This window comes from Enhydra lutris, unplaced genomic scaffold (genome assembly GCF_002288905.1).
Source record: "Enhydra lutris kenyoni isolate GAN:26980312 unplaced genomic scaffold, ASM228890v2 scaffoldscaffold3, whole genome shotgun sequence".
In the NCBI taxonomy this organism is placed as follows: Eukaryota; Metazoa; Chordata; class Mammalia; order Carnivora; family Mustelidae; genus Enhydra; species Enhydra lutris.
Genome location: NW_019154087.1, coordinates 72,716,980 through 72,735,456, shown reverse-complemented (window position 1 = coordinate 72,735,456; position 18,477 = coordinate 72,716,980). Strand labels below are relative to the sequence as shown.

The following is an 18,477-nucleotide window of genomic DNA, read 5'->3' as shown; positions in this document are numbered from 1 at the left end:
TGGTAAGAACATTAAAGATTATTCAATCTGATCTCCTAACTTTTGAGATGAAGAAATTATAAACTGAGTGGTCTAAAGACACAAAGTTAATCAGAGATACAGCCAGAACTAGAATGTCTCCCAAATGCTCATTCATATAAGTGGTTTTATATTTTTGTTTTTGATTTTTAATAAGAAGAGGTGGGGCGCCTGGGTGGCTCAGTGGGTTGAGCCGCTGCCTTCGGCTCAGGTCATGATCTCAGGGTCCTGGGATCGAGTCCCGCATCGGGCTCTCTGCTCAGCAGGGAGCCTGCTTCCCTCTCTCTCTCTCTCTCTGCCTGCCTCTCTGTCTGCTTGTGATCTCTCTCTCTGTCAAATAAATAAATAAATAAATAAATAAATAAATAAAGAAGAGGTGTAAAGTGATGTAAAACTGTGGGCTTTGGAATTAGAAAGACGATTCACATCCCAGCTCTATCACTTTATGAATTTGGGTAAATTGTGTAACTACATGAGACTCAATTTCCGCATTTGTAAAATTGACTACAATCTAACTTACTGGGCTATTCTGAGGATTAAATGAGATATGTGTATAAATTTGCTGAAGGGGTGCCTGGGTGGCTCAGTGGGTTTAAGGCTTCTGCCTTCGGCTCAGGTCATGATCTCAGGGTCCTGGGATCGAGCACCGCGTCAGGCTCTCTGCTCAGTGGGGAGTCTGCTCCCCGCCCCCCCACCCCACCCCCGCTCTGCCTACTTGTGATCTATCAAGTAAATAGATAGAATCTTTAAAAAAAAAATTGCCGAATACAGGACCTGGTGCACAGTATACTTAATAAACTAGAAACTTCTATGATTATTACATTATATTGCTTTTATTTTACTATTCCCATAAACTACTGAAATTATTTCCTTAAATTGGTATGGTGATGCCTTTAAAGACTACTGGAAATAAGATTTTTTGGCATGTCTTCATTATAGTGGCATACTAGAATTTATTTGTATCTATTACAGTGATAAAATAGAACTAGATTACATTGAATTTTTTTTTTTAAGTAAACTACACACAGCATGGGGCACAAACACACAAACCTGAGATCAAGGTCACGTGCTCAGAGCGTCTGGGTGGCTCAGCTGGTTGAGTGTCTAACTTTGGCTCACTGAGATCATGACCTCAGGGTCCTGGGATCGAGCCCCAAGTTGGGCTCCCTGCTAAGCTCCCTGCTTTTCCCTCTCTCTCTGCCTGCCTCTCCCCCTGCTTATAATCTTCTTCTCTCTGTCAAATAAATAAATAAAATCTTAAAAAAAAAAAGTCACATGCTTTACCAACTGAGCCAGCCAAGTGCCCCTGTATTGAATATTTTTAATGCTATTTTGCAGTTCAGTAAAATAATTATTCTCAAAAGCAGTAATGAGAATGAAACCGTGACAATTTACATGGGACAGGAAAACACCACAGGCTACCATTTGCTGTTATAAAAGTTATCAAAGGTGATACAGAATAATGCTTGCTATAGGTCAGGGGTTGGCAAACTACAGCTTGCAGACCAAATTTGCCACAATTCTGTTTTTGTAAATAAAGCTTTACTAGAACTTTATTTGTTTATATACTGTCCATGGCTGCTTTTGTATTACATCAGCAGAGTTGTGTAATTAAAAAAAAAAAAGTTTTATATATATATATATCTCTAGCAAAGCCTAAAATACTTACTATTTGACCTTTTATAGAAAGTTTGCTATGCCCTGCTGTAGACTGTGGCAAGTGTATTAAATTTTTCCTAAAAAGGTGTTAACAATTTGGACACCAGATATATCTACAAATAACACACTGAACTCATGGCTTAAGTTATTCTGTGTAACAAGAAGCCAGAATAATGGCAACTTGTAGGTTTTAATATATTTATCCAAAAGTGCCATATGACAGCATTTTACAACCTGTACATAATAGTATTAATATTTTATTATTAATATTCGTTAATGTTCTATTTATATATTTTATACCTTCTTAAAAGAGATTTAGAATACACACACACACATACACACACACACATATATTTTAAAGATTTATTTATTTACTTTGGCAGGGAGGGGCAGAGGGAGAGGAAGAGAGAGTCTTAATCAGACTCCACAATGAGCATGGAGCCTGATGCAGGGCTTGATCTCGCAACCCTGAGGTCATGACCTGAGCTCAAAGTAAGAGTCGGATGCTTAACTTACTGTGCCATCAAGGCGCCCCTGATTTAGAATTTATTTTTTTTCAGGGAATTCTCACTCTTTTCTTGTATTATTGACACTGAACAAATTTGGAGAAAAATCAATTTGGTGCTAGGAAGTCACAGGCAACATATTTACCACCTTAAAAATTAGGAGCAAAAAATAAAAAAGATTAGTAGTACTATATATTTACACAGAACTACTCACTGTTGCTAATGTGGGAAGTGTAAAACATACCCATTTCTCTCATGGTCCTTTTCATACACATTGCTGATCCCTTTTGGACTGCCTGGTAAAGGGAAGCACTCTTACCAGAAAATGAAGCTAAAATCATATCAGGTTAGATTTGACATTATTCTGATATTTTTGTATTTTTCTGGATCAAGACTAGATAAATAACAGATGGGTTCCCTTGTGTGACTGAAAGAATACAAATAATATTTTTTGTTTGTTTTCTATAAAAATGTTTTTTCTCAGAATTCTACAAATGGCTCTAATGTGAATGTGACAGTCTCAGCTAAGCTGCTTGTATTATGGTAACATATTTCTATTACCAAAACACAGGTTCTAGAATCAAATCCTTGGGACATAGAGCACTGAATTAGATGGATGGAAGAGATGAAAAAAAATGAAGAGGCACTTTAGAAAAGGAAACGTTTTCTTTTGAAAATCAATGTTTAGAAGAAAAAAGTGAAGGATAGGAATAATCCTCCTTCGAACCTCAGTAGTTATGTATTTCCAACAATAGAATATTGAGAATTGTCTTTGTGCAAGGCACTCTAGTACAAGTATCGCATTTAATCTTCACAGCCACCCATGAGGTAGATATACTGTATTTAACCTATTATTTCTTGTGTTTCATGTAAGGAATTGAGGCTCAGATTATTAGAGGCAGGACGTAAACCCAGTCTATGACGTCAAAGCCCATTTTAAAACCAATATGCTATAGTCAAATAGTTTTCTAGAAATACTAACAATCTGAGACTTAAACTCTCCTATAAAATGCTTTAAGTTTCTTAAGAGGCACTAAATAAATATAGGGAATTTTTATTTTTAAGATTTTATTTATTTATTTGACACAGAGAGAGAGATCACAAGTAGGCAAAGCAGCAGGCACAGAAAGGGGGAAGCAGGCTCCCCGCTGAGCAGAAAGCCCGATGCGGGGATCGATCCCAGGGCACTGAGATCATGACCTGAGCCGAAGGTAGAGGCTTAAGCCACTGAGCCACCCAGGGGCCCTGGGAATTATTTTTAAAGGAAAAGAAGAAAAAAATCCCCAAGTATTTGGAAAACTACTGTGATCTTTAAATAATACATAAGATGGAAACATATTCTAGAAATAAACCCTACTGATTATAAGCTGTAAAATATGCATTATTCTGACAACTCAGGCCATATTTTATAATTAATTCTGGATTCAGGCATTAAATATTACTTTCTCAAGTACTACTTAATACATTTTTTAAAAGCGTTCTTGCTAAATAGTTGGTATGAAGTATTTTAAATATTTTAGAAGACTATATCAGCCATTTCTCTTCAAATTAATTAAATACATGCAATTTGCATTAAATCCAATTAGTACTCCGAAACAATGTGATCTACTACTTCACAAACCCATTTTTTAAATATTTGAAATCTTCAGTATTATGCAAAGTGCTATTAAGTAACCTTACCAATTTTAAAGCAAACATATAAAAATATTATGCTCTTTAAGTCACCTGAGGAGGCTACTCCAAGGATAACATCATTGCTTAATATACTTAAAAAACTTCTCATTAAGAATTATTCAGAGCCCACTAGGTATTCTTTTAGGTATTCTCTTGTTAGCTAATCTTGTTCAATTATGTGTGCACATGACTTCAAATAGGAAGATAGTATCTCTGGTGCTCAATTCACAAGTCTGTAGAAGATTTCTCTAAAGTAAAAATCTGAATTAAAATACAAAAATTCTAATATTTGAGTATTAAAAAATCATAAAGTAGGACAAATATTGTAATGATTCACTTCTATGAAGTACCTAGACTAGCCAAATTCATAGACATAAAGTAGAATGATGGCTGCCAGAGGCTGGGAGGCAGAGAAGAATGGGAATTACTGATTGATGGGTACAGAGTTTTAGTTTAAAAAGATAAAAAAGTTCCTGGAGATGGAGATGGCTGCACAACAATGTTAATGTACTTAATGACACAAAACAATACACTTAAAAATGGTTAAAATGGCGAATCTTATGTTATCATTTAATGGGAATACTTTACCATAATTAAAAAAGAAAAAACCCAACCTAGGTGGCTGGCCCTATCGTTTGTCAGTGGGCTACAGACTGCTGACCACTGATACACTTTGTTAACGTGACTCTGTGTAAGCCATATGATCTCTTACTGCGTAAAGTTCCTCTCATGAAAGTGGCAGAAATGAAGGCATACTATCTATTTCATAAAATGCTACAGATATCAAGTAATAGATTTTAGCCACAATGAAGTCTATATAATTAAGAGTTGATGTTTATAGCACTTTCTTCTTCCTTTTTTTTTAAGGTGGGGGAGGGGTAGAGGGAGAGAGAGAAAGAGAATCTTAAGCAGACTCCATACCTAGTGTGGAGTCTGGTGCAGGGCTCCATCCTACGACCCAGAGATCATGACCTGAGCTGAAATCAAGGATCAGAGGACACTCAACTGACTAAGCCACCACCCAGGTGCCCCTACAGCATTTTCTTTTTTTTTGAACAAGCCAGATTTAAAGATTTTATTTGTATTTAATTGAGAAAGAGTGAGAAAGCAAGTGAGAGAAAGCATGAGAGTGGGAGAGGGGCAGAGGGAGGTTGAGAAATAGGCTTTTCACCAAGGAGGGAGCCCAACATGGGGCTCCATCTGGGACCATGACCTGAGCCAAAGGGAGACACTTAACCAACTGAGCTATCCAGGTGACTCTTAAACAGCCAGGTTTAATTCAACATCTATTACTTAAGCAAGACTGAAAACCAGGAGTCACAAGGGAATTAATGGGATCACACACACAATAAAGCTTTAATCATACCTGCACTATCTCCCAGAACAGCCTCTGAACTACTGTGCTGAAGAAAAAGGCTAATATTAACTCTGGGGGGAAAAAATACATACTGCAGGAAATTTTTTAAAAATGTCTGTATACGAGTATTTTTTTTTAAAGATTTTCTTTATTTATTTGACAGAGCGAGAGAGATCACAAATAGGCAGAGAAGCAGGCAGAGAGAGAGGGAAAGCAGGCTCCCCGCTGAGCAGAGAGCCCGATGCGGGACTCAATCCCAGGATCATAACCTGAGCCGAAGGCAGAGGCTTTAACCCACTGAGCCACCCAGGCACCCCTGTATATGAGTATTATTAATTCATGAAGTGTTAGTGTGAAAAACAGTTCTTTCATCAGGTTTAGGAAAACTTTAACGAGAATAAAAAAGTCAAGAGATTCCCTAATTTGAACTAATAAAGGGTTCTCCAAAAAATAATAAATAAATCACAGAGATACTTGAAGACAAGTATGGGAAACAAAATGAATGAACAACCAACATGGTTAAGAATAGTTTTTGGTTAAAGCTAAAATGACTATTAAACACACTTTAAAAATTTAGAAATACTGAAAATGCATGAGTTAACCTTTTAAGAATTTAGAAAAACAAAGTAATTTTAAGAGAAGCATTAGAAAATAAGAACAGAAATAATTGAATTGAAAAGATAATCATCTAGCAAGACTGATCAAAGTGGAATAAAGAGAACATACATTACAAACAAAAAATGGTAAAAATTTACAAAACAAAAAATGTATGAATAACTTGATACTAATATATTTGAAAAATTAGATAAAATAATCTTTAAAAAAATAAAACGAATGCCTTTATGAGAAATAAAACACCTGAATAAAACAATTACTATTTAAGAAATTCAAATAATAGTTTAAAAAACCTAGTGTCTTTCACAACTTCTCCCTTCCTACTTTAAAGATCCCAGGACAGAGGCGCCTGGGTGGCTCAGTCATTGAGTATCTGCCTTTGGCTCAGGTCATGATCCCAGGGTCCTGGGACTGAGCCCCACACTGGGTTGCCTGCTCAGCGGGAAGCCTGCTTCCCCCTCTCCCACTCCCCCTGCTTGTGTTCCCTTCCCGCTATTTCTCTCTGTCAAATAAAAAAAAAAAATCTTAAAAAAAAAAAAGATCCCAGGACAGAGTTTTTAAGAGGCTATATCAACTCTTTCAAAGAGCAAACAGCCTCTCTACTCACTGTAAAAACTGAGAATTAAAAAAAACCTCACTTTATGAAGCTGTTATAACCTTGATACCCAAACTGGACAAGTACAATACAAGAAAAGAAAAACTTATCACAATCCATTTTACATATGCATATAGAAGCAAAAATCTTAAAACATTAGAACTGGAAAGCAACGAAAAGACAAATCTGTCCTTACCTGCAGACAACAGTACTTCTACAAAGAGTATCTAAAAGAATTTACATAATTAGAATTAATAAAAAACTTTAGCAGGGATGCTCAATATAAGATCAATACACAAATTCAATTAATGGCATTCTTGTATACCAGCAATAATCAATTTGAAAACGTAATAGAGAAAAGATCCCATTCACAATTGCAACAAAAAATATAAGGTACCAGGAACAAATAAATGAAAACATAAATAAACAAAACAAAACAAAAATATTGGGGCACCTGAGTGGCTCAGTGGTTAAAGCCTCTGCCTTCGGCTCAGGTCATGATCCCAGGGTCCTGGGATCGAGTCCTGCATCGGGCTCTCTGCTCAGCAGGGAGCCTGCCTCCTCCTCCTCTCTCTCTCTGCCTGCCTCTCTGCCTACTTGTGATCTGTCTGTCAAATAAATTAAAAAAAAAATCTTAAAACAAAAAACAAAAAACAAAAAAAAAACAAAAAATATTAAAACTTAGTATTACAATGATGGCAACTTCCCCCAAGTTCACTTAAAATAAAAAATAATTTCAATCAAAATGTCAAATGTTTTTCAGGGATAAACTGATTCTAAAATTCATATACAGAAGTGGCAAGAATGGTTAACATAATTCTGAAGAGCAAGGTAGGGGAAACATGGGATTAATACAAAGCTATAGAAATAGACCAATGGAACAAAAGAGAGAACCTAAAAATGAAATTTGAGTGTGACAGAGGTTGCATTACAATTTAGATGGGCTATTTGATAAATGGTGCAAAAGGCATAGTGCTTACTTGTATGAAAAATAAAATTATCTTCTTCGTAATGTAGAAAAAATACATTTCAAGAGATTAGAGATAGGAGTCAAAAAATCAAATTTTAAAAATTGCTGTGGGCACCTGGATGGCCAGTTGGTTAAGCGTCTCACTTTTGATTCTGGCTTGGGTCATGACCTCAGCATCCTGGAATGGAGCCCCACATTGGGCTCCTCACTCAGCACAGAATCTGCTTCAGATTCTCTATCTCCCTCTGCCCCTCCCCCTGCTCATGGCCATGCACTCTCTCAAATAAAAGGAAATCTTAAAGTAAAATAAAATAAAATAAAGCAAATAACCTAACAGAGCAATGGACAAAGCAGGAAATGAGCAAAATCACAGAAGAGAAACCCCGAATGGCCAATAAACCTATGAAAACATGTTCAACCTTACAAGGGGAATAAAAATTACTATAGGATTGAGATACTGTTTTAAAGGTTGGCAAAAACTAAAAAGCCTGAGAACACCATGATGGGGAAAATGGGAGATTCATATTTAACTGTGAGTGTAAATTATTTTTTTTTTTTTAAAGATTTTATTTATTTATCAGAGAGAGAGAGGAAGAGAGAGCGAGCACAGGCATACAGAATGGCAGGCAGAGGCAGAGGGAGAAGCAGGCTCCCTGCCGAGCAAGGAGCCCGATGTGGGACTCGATCCCAGGACTCTGGGATCATGACCTGAGCCGAAGGCAGCTGCTTAACCAACTGAGCCACCCAGGCGTCCCTGTGAGTGTAAATTAAAATAACCATTTCGTTTGATGATGTATCTTACAATGCAACAATTTCACTTTCTGGTATATACATCCTAGAAATTCCTGGGACATGTGCAAGGAAGATAGGTATTAAAAGAACGTTCATCGCAAAAATGGTTTATAACAGCAAAAAAACTGGAAACTACATGTCCTTAAAAGAATGAGTGAATAGGGGCACCTGGGTGGCTCAGTGGGTTAAAGCCTCTGCCTTGGGCCAAGGTCATGATCCCAGGGTCCTGGGATCGAGCCCCACATCGGGCTTTCTGCTCAGCAGGGAGCCTGCTTCCCTTCCTCTCTCTCTGCCTGCCTCTTTGCCTACTTGTGATCTCTGTCTGTCAAATAAATAAATAAAATCTTAAAAAAAAAAAAGAATGAGTGAATAGATTGCAGTATATATATATATTAGATTAAGACAGTTAAAATGAACAGATTAGTAGTACATACATAAAACCGAATGAAAAAAAGCAAGCTATAGAATGATTTCACTTAATGGATTTTTAAAACTTACAAACCGCAAGTTTTATAGATCTGCAAATACTCAGCCACAATATAAAAATATTGGGAAGAATGATAAGCACCACCTTTACGAGAAGGGTTCCCTGTGGGGAGGGAGAGGAAAAAGAATGGGAACACCTAAGGGAACACAGGCAGGCATCAACTGTGTCTTCAATGATAGCTAACCAGCCAGCCAGCCAGATAGATATATATAATATAATGCTAAGATTTCAAGGCAGTTTGGATATGAGTACACACGTGTTTGCTACGTTATTTACTATACTCCCACATATTTGAAACATTTTGTAATATAAACTTCCTTAAAAGGAAACACATTTTAAAAACTGAACTAGAGGGGCGCCTAGGTGGCTCAGTCAGTTAACTGTCTGCCTTTGGCTCAGGTCATGCCCGCATGGAGCTCCCTGATCAGCATGAAGTCTACTCCTCCCTCTGCCCCCCAAGCCTGCTTGGCTCTCTTTCTCTGTGTCTCTCAAATAAAATCTTAAAAATAAATAAAAATGAACTAAAGCCACAGCATTAATATAAATACATCTCAAAAACTAAATGTTAAGTTAAAAAAATCAAGTTACAGAAATATGTATAGTATAGTATCACTGTATAACATATTTCTGTAAAACAGCTGTTCCACAGCTATATACATATTGTATATATGTAGTTGTACAGACTTTAATGGGAATGGTATACTCCAAATTCAGGATGATGGTTGTCTCTGGGCAGGGACTAAGAGGAACAGGATTGGGGAAGGGAACATAAGAAGCTTCAGCCAAATCTGTAAAGATTTCTTTTAAAAGCCTGAAGCAAGGGGCACCTGGCTGGCTCAGTCATTAGAGTGTGAGACTCTTGATCTCAGGATAGTGAGTTCAAGCCCCACGATGGGTGTAGAGGTTACCTAAAATTTTAAAATAAAAGAAAATCTGAAGCAAATATGGCATCTGGTAAAGCTTGGTACTGGATGGTTTTTAAAATCCCGTATTTATATATATGTATGTAAATAACAGCAGAAACAATAACAAATGAAGAAAATGAATGAAAGCTAACATCTGAGCACTTATTATGTAGTAGGCACTCTTCTGAACGCATGCATGTATACTCCTAAAAACAACCCGAGGAAGTAGATTCTGCTTGTTTCTAATACTATTATTATTTTATTACAATTTGATTCTATTACTCATTTTACAGATGAGTAACTAAAGCAGAGAGAGGTGAAGTTGGCCTAAGATTAGAAAGCTAGCAAATACTGAAAATAAGATACGAAGCCAGGATTTGTGCTCCAGAGTTTACACCTTAATAACCATGTTATTGTTATAATGTCATTCTCTATTCCTTTCACTATATCGTCAATAATTCATTTCCAATGTTATTTTGATATATTGGAAATGAAAAACACATTTTAATCCATGACCACATACACAGATTTCTGTGCAGCTCACACTAGTTCTAAAGATGCTCAAATGCTCAATTAAAAAAAAAATAAATAAATAAAATGCTCAAATGCTCAAAGAATTCTAGGAATGTCCTGAAAATAGTGGCATCCCAACTAATTTATCAATTTATATATTTCAGATTTGGTATTTTTTAGGTCATTATTTTATAATCAAACATTATTTTTTCAATAGTCTAACATACTATATATCTGGAAACTTAGATAGCTTATATAAAGAAGCCAATGATGTAACTGAACCATCTCTTTCTCTCTCATTAGAGGCAAAATTCCATAACTTAGCTTCAGGTCTGAAACTCATATTAAGAGTTTTTAATAAGTCATTCTGCCAAGAAATTCAATTTCAATCATTCCTTTTTTCTGGTTTCTCAATATAAGTTGTTTTTAAAAAGCCCATAGCTAATATTTATACAATAATAAATTGACATTCTCAGTCATTAAATATTTATCAGCATTGATTATGTGCTAATCATACATTCCTTGCTCCTGGTACCACTGTGAGCATTTCTTTCTTCCTTTTTTTTTTTAAAATGATTTATTTATTTATATATTTTTAGGGAGAGATAGAGAGAGAGTGAAGGGTGGGGGAGAGGTATGGGGCAGGGGCAGAGGAGGATAGAAAGGGAGAGAATCTCAAGTAGACTCCCTGCTGAGTGCAGAGCCCACAGGGAGTTCAGTGTCAACCCTGAGTTCATGACCCAAGCCAAAAGCAAGAGTCAGATGCTCAACCAACTGAGCCACCAGGCACACACACCCCCCATTTCTTAAAAATGTCTTTTCTCCATATATACAGCCACATTGTCGATGTTATCATCTACTAACCTACAGAATATGTATTCAAAAAATATAAAAATATGAAAAAGAAGTTCTTGCTTTCAAAGAATTCACTGTCTAGCAGGGGAAAGAGACAAAAATTATCTATAATATGTTAGTATTTTAAAAAACGTAATTAAACCTTAAGGGTGAAGGGAGATGAAAGGGTGGCTTGGTGCACTTCTAACAGCTAACCTGGAATGTGAACAGGAGACAGCAATGGAGACTGCTCTTTCAAGAAAACTTGTCTTAAAAGGAAGAGAGAATGATAGCTAGGGTCACAGGTTCTAGAGAAGGTTTTAAGATAAGAGAAATACTTAGCATCAATTATTCTGGAGTAGTTTCCTTGCTACATTCCTCTCCTAACACTAAATCCCAGTTTGAATATAACTAAGTCACTTAACATTTCTAAGCCTCAAATGAGATAGATGTTTAAGAACTCTAAATTATGAGGAAACTAAAATAAAAGACCTCTAAAGTTCTTTCTAGACCTAAAATTCTATGATTCTGTGACTGATTATCCGAGCTCTTTAAATTCAAAGGCAAATCATAAAATAATCAGTATGCAAAAAAGAAAAACCAAGACCAATTAAGAGATGAACTAGTTGTACAACTGCATTCTATTACTTTTGCAAAACTATTAAAACAATTCCTCTTTTAACCATCAGTAAAATTTTCACAAAAGACAGTGCCTTTTTATCAGCTGGTAAAGTGCTTCTCACCCTCAAACCTGTACACTTCTAAACAATCACCAAGCAAACTGTTTTGTAACAACAGAAGTAAACTGCTTAAAAGCCCATAGCTTAGACTTGTAAAAGTCATCTTTTAAATGGAAGAGGTTTATAGAAACACATATATTACATTCTTTCTATAAAATATTTGCTCATTATCTTTAAAATTTTAATGTACAGGTTCATAAACAGTTTTTTTTTTAAACTAGCTAAGATTAGATCTTTAGAGTAATATGCCTTCTTTTCACTATTACACATTCTGAAATTTAGAACAAGGTTTCCCTTACCTGATATGGACATGGAATGTGATATTCTCTGCAGCGTTCTTGTATCCATGTTGTTTCCCAGATGCCACGGTAAGCTTGCTCATAGAAGTAGCATCCAATTACAACCAAGAGTGGTACGAGATAAAGAATGCTGAAAACACCAATCCGGATCATAAACTTCACCAACTTATCTTGGTTCTCCTTTTCTAATGGAATTTCAATTCGAACTCTGTTTAGGGATATAATGCCAGCTAAGAGGAGAGAAACTCCAACTACCACATATAGGCAGAGGGGAGCAAGAACAAAATATCTCAATGCATCAACATCGTAGAGGCCAACAAAACACACGCCACTGATATTGTCACCTTCAATTTTATTCATCGCTAAAAGGATGATAGTTAGAGTTCCAGGGATGCCCCATGCACTGGCGTGAAATAGCAATGCTTTCTTCTCAATAGCTTCACTACCCCACTTTGGCACAGCTGCCAAGAACCATGTGATGGTAAGAATTACCCACCAGACACTGCCAGCCATAGTAAAAAAATAGAGTACCATAAAAAGCATGGTACAAGCTTTATTATGAGATCCTTGTGTCACTGTGGAAGCCTTATACTGTGCAGGGCTAGATGCATTGCAGGCTACTCGGTCCTCAAGCAAAAACCCAATGAAGAAAATTAGTGATACCATCATGTAGCAGACTGCATAAAATATGATAGGTCTTTCAGGATAACGGAATCTTGTGACATCAATCAAAAAAGTTAAAAAAGTAAACAACGTGGCAGAGAGGCAAATGATTGAAATTAATCCTATGAAGTATCGAGCAAATGAAAGTTCTTCTCTCCTAAAGTACATATTTGGACAAGGAGGTGAACAATCACGCACGTGTAAAAAAGAATAACCAAGATCAGGATCAATTTTCAACTCTCGAGGACACCAAAAACCATAGTCCCTCTGCACTGCCACTGGAGCTCCTTCAGTAGGATCACCAGCTGAATTCAGATCCACAAGTCGAGGATATGGCTCATCACAATCTGGGAACCTAAAAAAATACAAGATAAGAACCATTTTCACTTATTGGGAAATCTATTGATACCTAACAATTTGGGTTTCCAAATTTAGCACTCATGACCTTCTTCATTCTAATATCCTTGGCGTACAATTATATTAAGTAGGAATAAAGTAAATATTGATTCTTGTTCATGGGCCATACAATCAGACTGTCCATTGTTGATCAAAAAGTAATATGGTTTTATATCTGATATTTTTTTTAAGATTTTATTTATTTGACGGAGAAAGACGCAGTTACAGAGGGAACACAAGCAGGGGGAGTGGGAGAGGGAGAAGCAGGCCCCCTGTCAGGCAGGGAGCCCAATTTGGGGCCTGATTCCAGCACCCCAGAATCATGACCTGAGCGCTCAACTGACTGAGCCACTCAGGCGCCCTGGCTTTATACTTAATTTTGTTTTGGTTTCAAAAACAGTACTTTTTTTAAGTTTTTTTTTTTTTTTTTTTTTTTTCAATAATTTCTACCCCCAACATAGGGCCTGAACTCACAACTCCTGAGAACAAGAGTTGCATACTCTTCTGACTGAGCCAGCCAGGCAACCCAAAGAGTCTTCTTTTAATTAAAATAGCCTAACTTAGCCATCAATAAGTAACACTGTATATAGGGAGCATTTATTTAAGACACACACTTTAAAATAAGATTTCAAACTATACATTATTATAAAAGAAATAAATACATATCTCTAACAAAATAGTAGCTTTTCCCCAATCTTTAACTACAGTTACACCAGATTCAATGGAACTTCCTTAAGCAGAAATGTTAAAAGATTTTTCCCAAATGCACAGCCCAAGGTGTTCTGAATTATATTAGCATTAAAAATCATTATAAGTGGCGTAGTTTTTAGACCTTTCTTTCCCATTTTATATTTGTCCCCTGCTTAGCATATTGGTTAATTACAGTCCTTCTAAAGTCTCTAATATCAACTACTTCTTTCTTATCATCCCTAATTTCTATCCAATCCATTACATTCTCTAACTCAGTTATTCTCAAACTTTGGTGTACGTAAGAAAAAATATTGTTTTTAAAAATAAAAGTTCAGGGACGCCTGGGTGGCTCAGTTGGTTAAGCAGCTGCCTTCAGCTCAGGTCATGATCCCAGCGTCCTGGGATCGAGTCCCACATCAGGCTCCTTGCTTGGCGGGGAGCCTGCTTCTCCCTCTGTCTCTGCCTGCCATTCTGTCTGCCTGTGCTTGCTCTCTCTCCCTCTCTCTCTGACAAAAAAAATAAATAAATAAAAATAAAAAATAAAAGTTCAGTGCCACCTGGGTGACTCAGTCAGTTAAGTGCCTGCCTTCAGCTCAGGTCACAATGCAGCAGTCCTGGGATCAAGCCCCAAGCTGCTCAACAGGGAGTCTGCTTCTCCCTCTCCCTCTGCTCCTCCCCCGACTTGTGCTCTCCCTCTCCCTCCCTCACTCAAATAAATGAATAAAATCTTTCTAAAAATAAAACTTCTTGGGGCATCTGGGTGGCTCAGTCAGTTAAGCATCTACATTAGGCTCAGGTCATGATCCCAGGGTACCACTCAGCAGGGAACCTGCTTCTCCCTCTTCCTCTGCCCTTGCTTGTGCTCTCTCTCTTGGTCTAATAAAGAAATAAAATCTTTAGGGGCGCCTGGGTGGCTCAGTGGGTTGGGCCGCTGCCTTCGGCTCAGGTCATGATCCCAGGTCCTGGGTTCAGGCCCCGCGTCGGGCTTTCTGCTCAGCAGGGAGCCTGCTTCCTCCTCTCTCTCTGCCTGCCTCTCTGCCTGCTTGTGATTTCTCTGTCAAAATAAATAAACAAAATCTTAAAAAAAAAAAAAAAAGAAATAAAATCTTTAAAATAAATAAATAAATAAGAAAATTCTTGGTTCCCCACCACCACAAATCATATTACAATATACCTGTGTTAGGGCCCAGAAATTTGCATTTTAGCAAGTTTCCAAAGGTACGAGATCTGCAGACTTGAGAAAGTGTCATGGCTGCAGAACAAATAAAACAGGTTTGTGGTGCAGACACGAGTAAGGGTACCATTCTCATGAACTTCTGCATCTTCAATTTTCTTGCCTGTATCAGTTTCTAAGCCTTCAGACTCCTAATAACTAGATGTTTAATAGTTTATATACATCAAATAGTTTCCAAGAAGCTGTGGTTGATATTAAGTTTGACAAAAACATGCATAACCTTATGCTGTAGCTGATTAATCTTTTATTTTCTAATACAATCCATTTTCTTCTCTGGACTTGGAATTGTAAATCCAAATGAGAGAAACTTTTGGCATCTAAGCATTTGCTTATATCCTGCAATATGTCAGGGATTAAACATGAAAAGACAAAAAAACCAGACTTTCTATCCTGCAGTCTAAAAGGAGGTACAAATTGTAAATACAAAATTCAGCAGTGGGATATATGAAGCAAACAAACTCTATATAATGTATAAAAATAATACAAAAGATTAATTCTTCCCAGGGGCAAGATTATGAAAGACTTCATAAAATAAGACCCTCAGTACAGGATTTTGACTCAGTATTTGACAGTTCTGGTAGTATGCCAATCAGTATTCTAGCAAGAAATGCAAGCAATGGCAAAGAGATTTGAACAGGGTAGTTTAATATTGCTGGAGCATGAAGTGTGCATGACTTGTGACAGGAGATCAGGTTGGAGAGATAAGCATGTTGCAGAAGAGGGAGAACAGTGATATAAAATTTCAAACCCTGCCAAATTATACTCTATGTTTTTATGGCTATATTTGTATATTTATCTGCCACTCAATATATATACACTTCACTCTATAATCTTTCCAAAAACCAAACTCTTGATTTCTACTCCTTAAGTTTCCCCCATTTCCATAAGTGGTAATCACATACTTCTAGTTACTCAGGCCAAAAACCTTGGGGTCATCCTTGAAATCCTTTCCTCTAATACATACCTCACAATCTGCCACCAATTTCTATCACCGTACCTTATGATGTATCTTCTCATTTCCTCCACTGCCTCTGTGCAGTTTAAGCCATTAATACCTCTTCCCCGGACTTCTGGAGTATCTTCCAATTGATCTCCATTTCCACACAGCAGTCAGTGTCCTTTATAGACATGCCACTCCTGTGCTCATGATCATGTCTCTTCTGCTCAAAGTCCTCTAGTGCTCTCCCACCTCACTAAGAGTCAAATCCAAAGTCCATATCAGAGCTACAAAGACCCTACGACCAGTATTTTTCTAATCTGATATCCTTCCATTCTCCCTAAATTACTTGACTCCAGATTCTCTGGTTCCCTTGTTCTTTGGCTAATCCAAGCATGCTTCCATTTCAGAGCAGGTACACTAACTGCTGTTTCCTATGCTAGGTTTTTCTTCCCTAGACATCTAGGTTATTTGTTCTCTCCTATCGTTTGGGTCCTTATTCTAATGCCTCTTTATCAAAAAGGCGTTCTCCAATACGTCTGTAGAAGAGAGTCCTTCTGCTTCCCCATATTTTATCATTACCACCCAACCCTATTCTTTTTCGTATTAGCATTCATTACCATCTGATATTATCTATTTATTTGTTATCTCCCACCACTGCCATCACTATTAGAATTTTAGTTCCATAAGAACCAAGACTGTATTTTGTTCACTACTTATCTTCAGCATCTAGACTAGTGGCTAGCACACAGGACACACCCAACTAATATTTGTTAATGATTACTGAATAAACATATTCATATAGACCTAACCCAGGTAATTAGAAAGATGACTAGGAATAGTGTGGAAGATAGACTTGGGCAAAAATGGAGGCAGAGATATTAGTTGATTCAAATAATATCAGGACTAAAACCAGGTAAATTCAGGGGCACCTGGTTGGCTGAGCTGGTAGAACATGTGACTCTTGATCTCCAGGTTCTAAGTTCAAGCCCCATGTTGGGCATAGAGATTACTTAAAAATTATTTTTAAATCCTAAAAAGAAACAAAATAAAACAGATAAGGCAGTGGGAATGAGACATATATGAATTAGTTAGATAAAAGCAATACAGTTTATAATTGATTAGATATGGGAGCTAAGGCAAATGAAGGAGGAACAGAAGATGACTTATAGAGAATTAAAAAATGAGCAAAGGAAAATCAATTTTAGACATGTTGAAATTGAGGTATTTGAGACAAATGCAGGCTAGGATTTCCAATAGCTGCTAGATATGCAGATTTGGAACTCAGCAAGATGTCAAAGCTATAGATTTAGGTGTAGGAGTCAGCAGCAGATGAGTAAGAGCTAAAGTGAGTGAGATGAGATCATCCTGGAAAGCACGTAGAATCAAAAAGAACAGGAACAGAACTCTGGAAAGCACCAATACTCAAGGGGCAAAATGAGGAAGAGGATCCAAAAAAAGAAATTAAGAATAATTGGTCTGAGAAATAGCAGACCAGAATAGTTCACATATAATGGCGTAAATGATTTTCATGAAAAGAGGGCAAGCTGAGGTTGAGGGGAATTAGGATGAAATACAGAATAAAGCTGAAATACAGGTTTGAAGTGAGTGATACAGATTTGACAGAGGTGCTGAGAGGAATAAATAGAAATTATTCTTTTGACCAAACTGGAAATTTGCCAAAGACAGACAGCAAACAGAACTGCTATGGTTGGCATCATTAAACATACAGCATATAGAAATGGGTTGACTCAATCCAGTTGGAAATCTGACAAACAAGTTCAGTAGAAGGAATTGCTTCAAGATTGCTTCAATGTTGAAATTGCTAGCAAGGTATCATTTCAAGTGATAGACCACGAAGATTAAGTAAGGAAATAAATGAGATTAGGAAGAGGGATACTAAGAGAGGGGTTAAAAAAAAAAACAAAGTCTGGGAGTGTCCAAGAAGTTCAAGAGCAGTAGGAACAAGAATAGGAGAGATGTGGAAGAATGAAAGGTTGTTATGAAAGATGAGTTTGCCAGAATTTAAGGTTTCACAGTTAGTCAATGCCATGCAATGGTAAGGACATAAAACAGATCTAATCCCATCAAAATAAGGATGATAATGAGATTTCTATACTAGTATGTAAACTATTAATATAAAAAGACCACTAAATAATGGGAGTTAGCTACAAGAAACATAAAACAGAGTGTTGCCCAAGCAAATCATAACTGTTGTTATAAATACCAAGAAGTTAAAAGACTTCTAAAAGAGGGACTGTAAATGCTACCACATGTTTGGGGAGAAAGTGGATGAATGGTTACATGGGACTAGATAAGAAAACAGGTTAAACAGGTGGGAAACAGAGTAGACAAATATGAGAAAGCAAAATGTCAGTGAACTGACCATAAGAAACTGGTATGTTTTATTTCTGAAGTTTTTCCAAATGCCAAATGAGAGTAACAACACCCGCTTTTTACCCACCTCCACGGACTACTTTTAGATGACAGAATTAATTTTAACATAAAGGAGAAAAGAATGTTCACTGCAGCACTACTGATAACAGCAAACACCCAGAAATAAATGACTAGCAACAGAAAGTGGCTAAATAAC

General features: G+C 36.9%; 1 protein-coding gene across 1 annotated transcript in view; it reads right to left on the bottom strand.

The window, feature by feature from the left end:
- The window catches only part of LOC111156239 (frizzled class receptor 3), a 92,989-nt gene that overhangs the window by 37,793 nt on the left and 36,719 nt on the right, over window positions 1-18,477 (bottom strand). Inside the window, exon 4 of the mRNA XM_022516996.1 lies at window positions 11,965-12,982. Coding sequence (XP_022372704.1) covers window positions 11,965-12,982 — 1,018 coding nt within the window. The remainder of the gene's footprint in view (window positions 1-11,964; window positions 12,983-18,477) is intronic.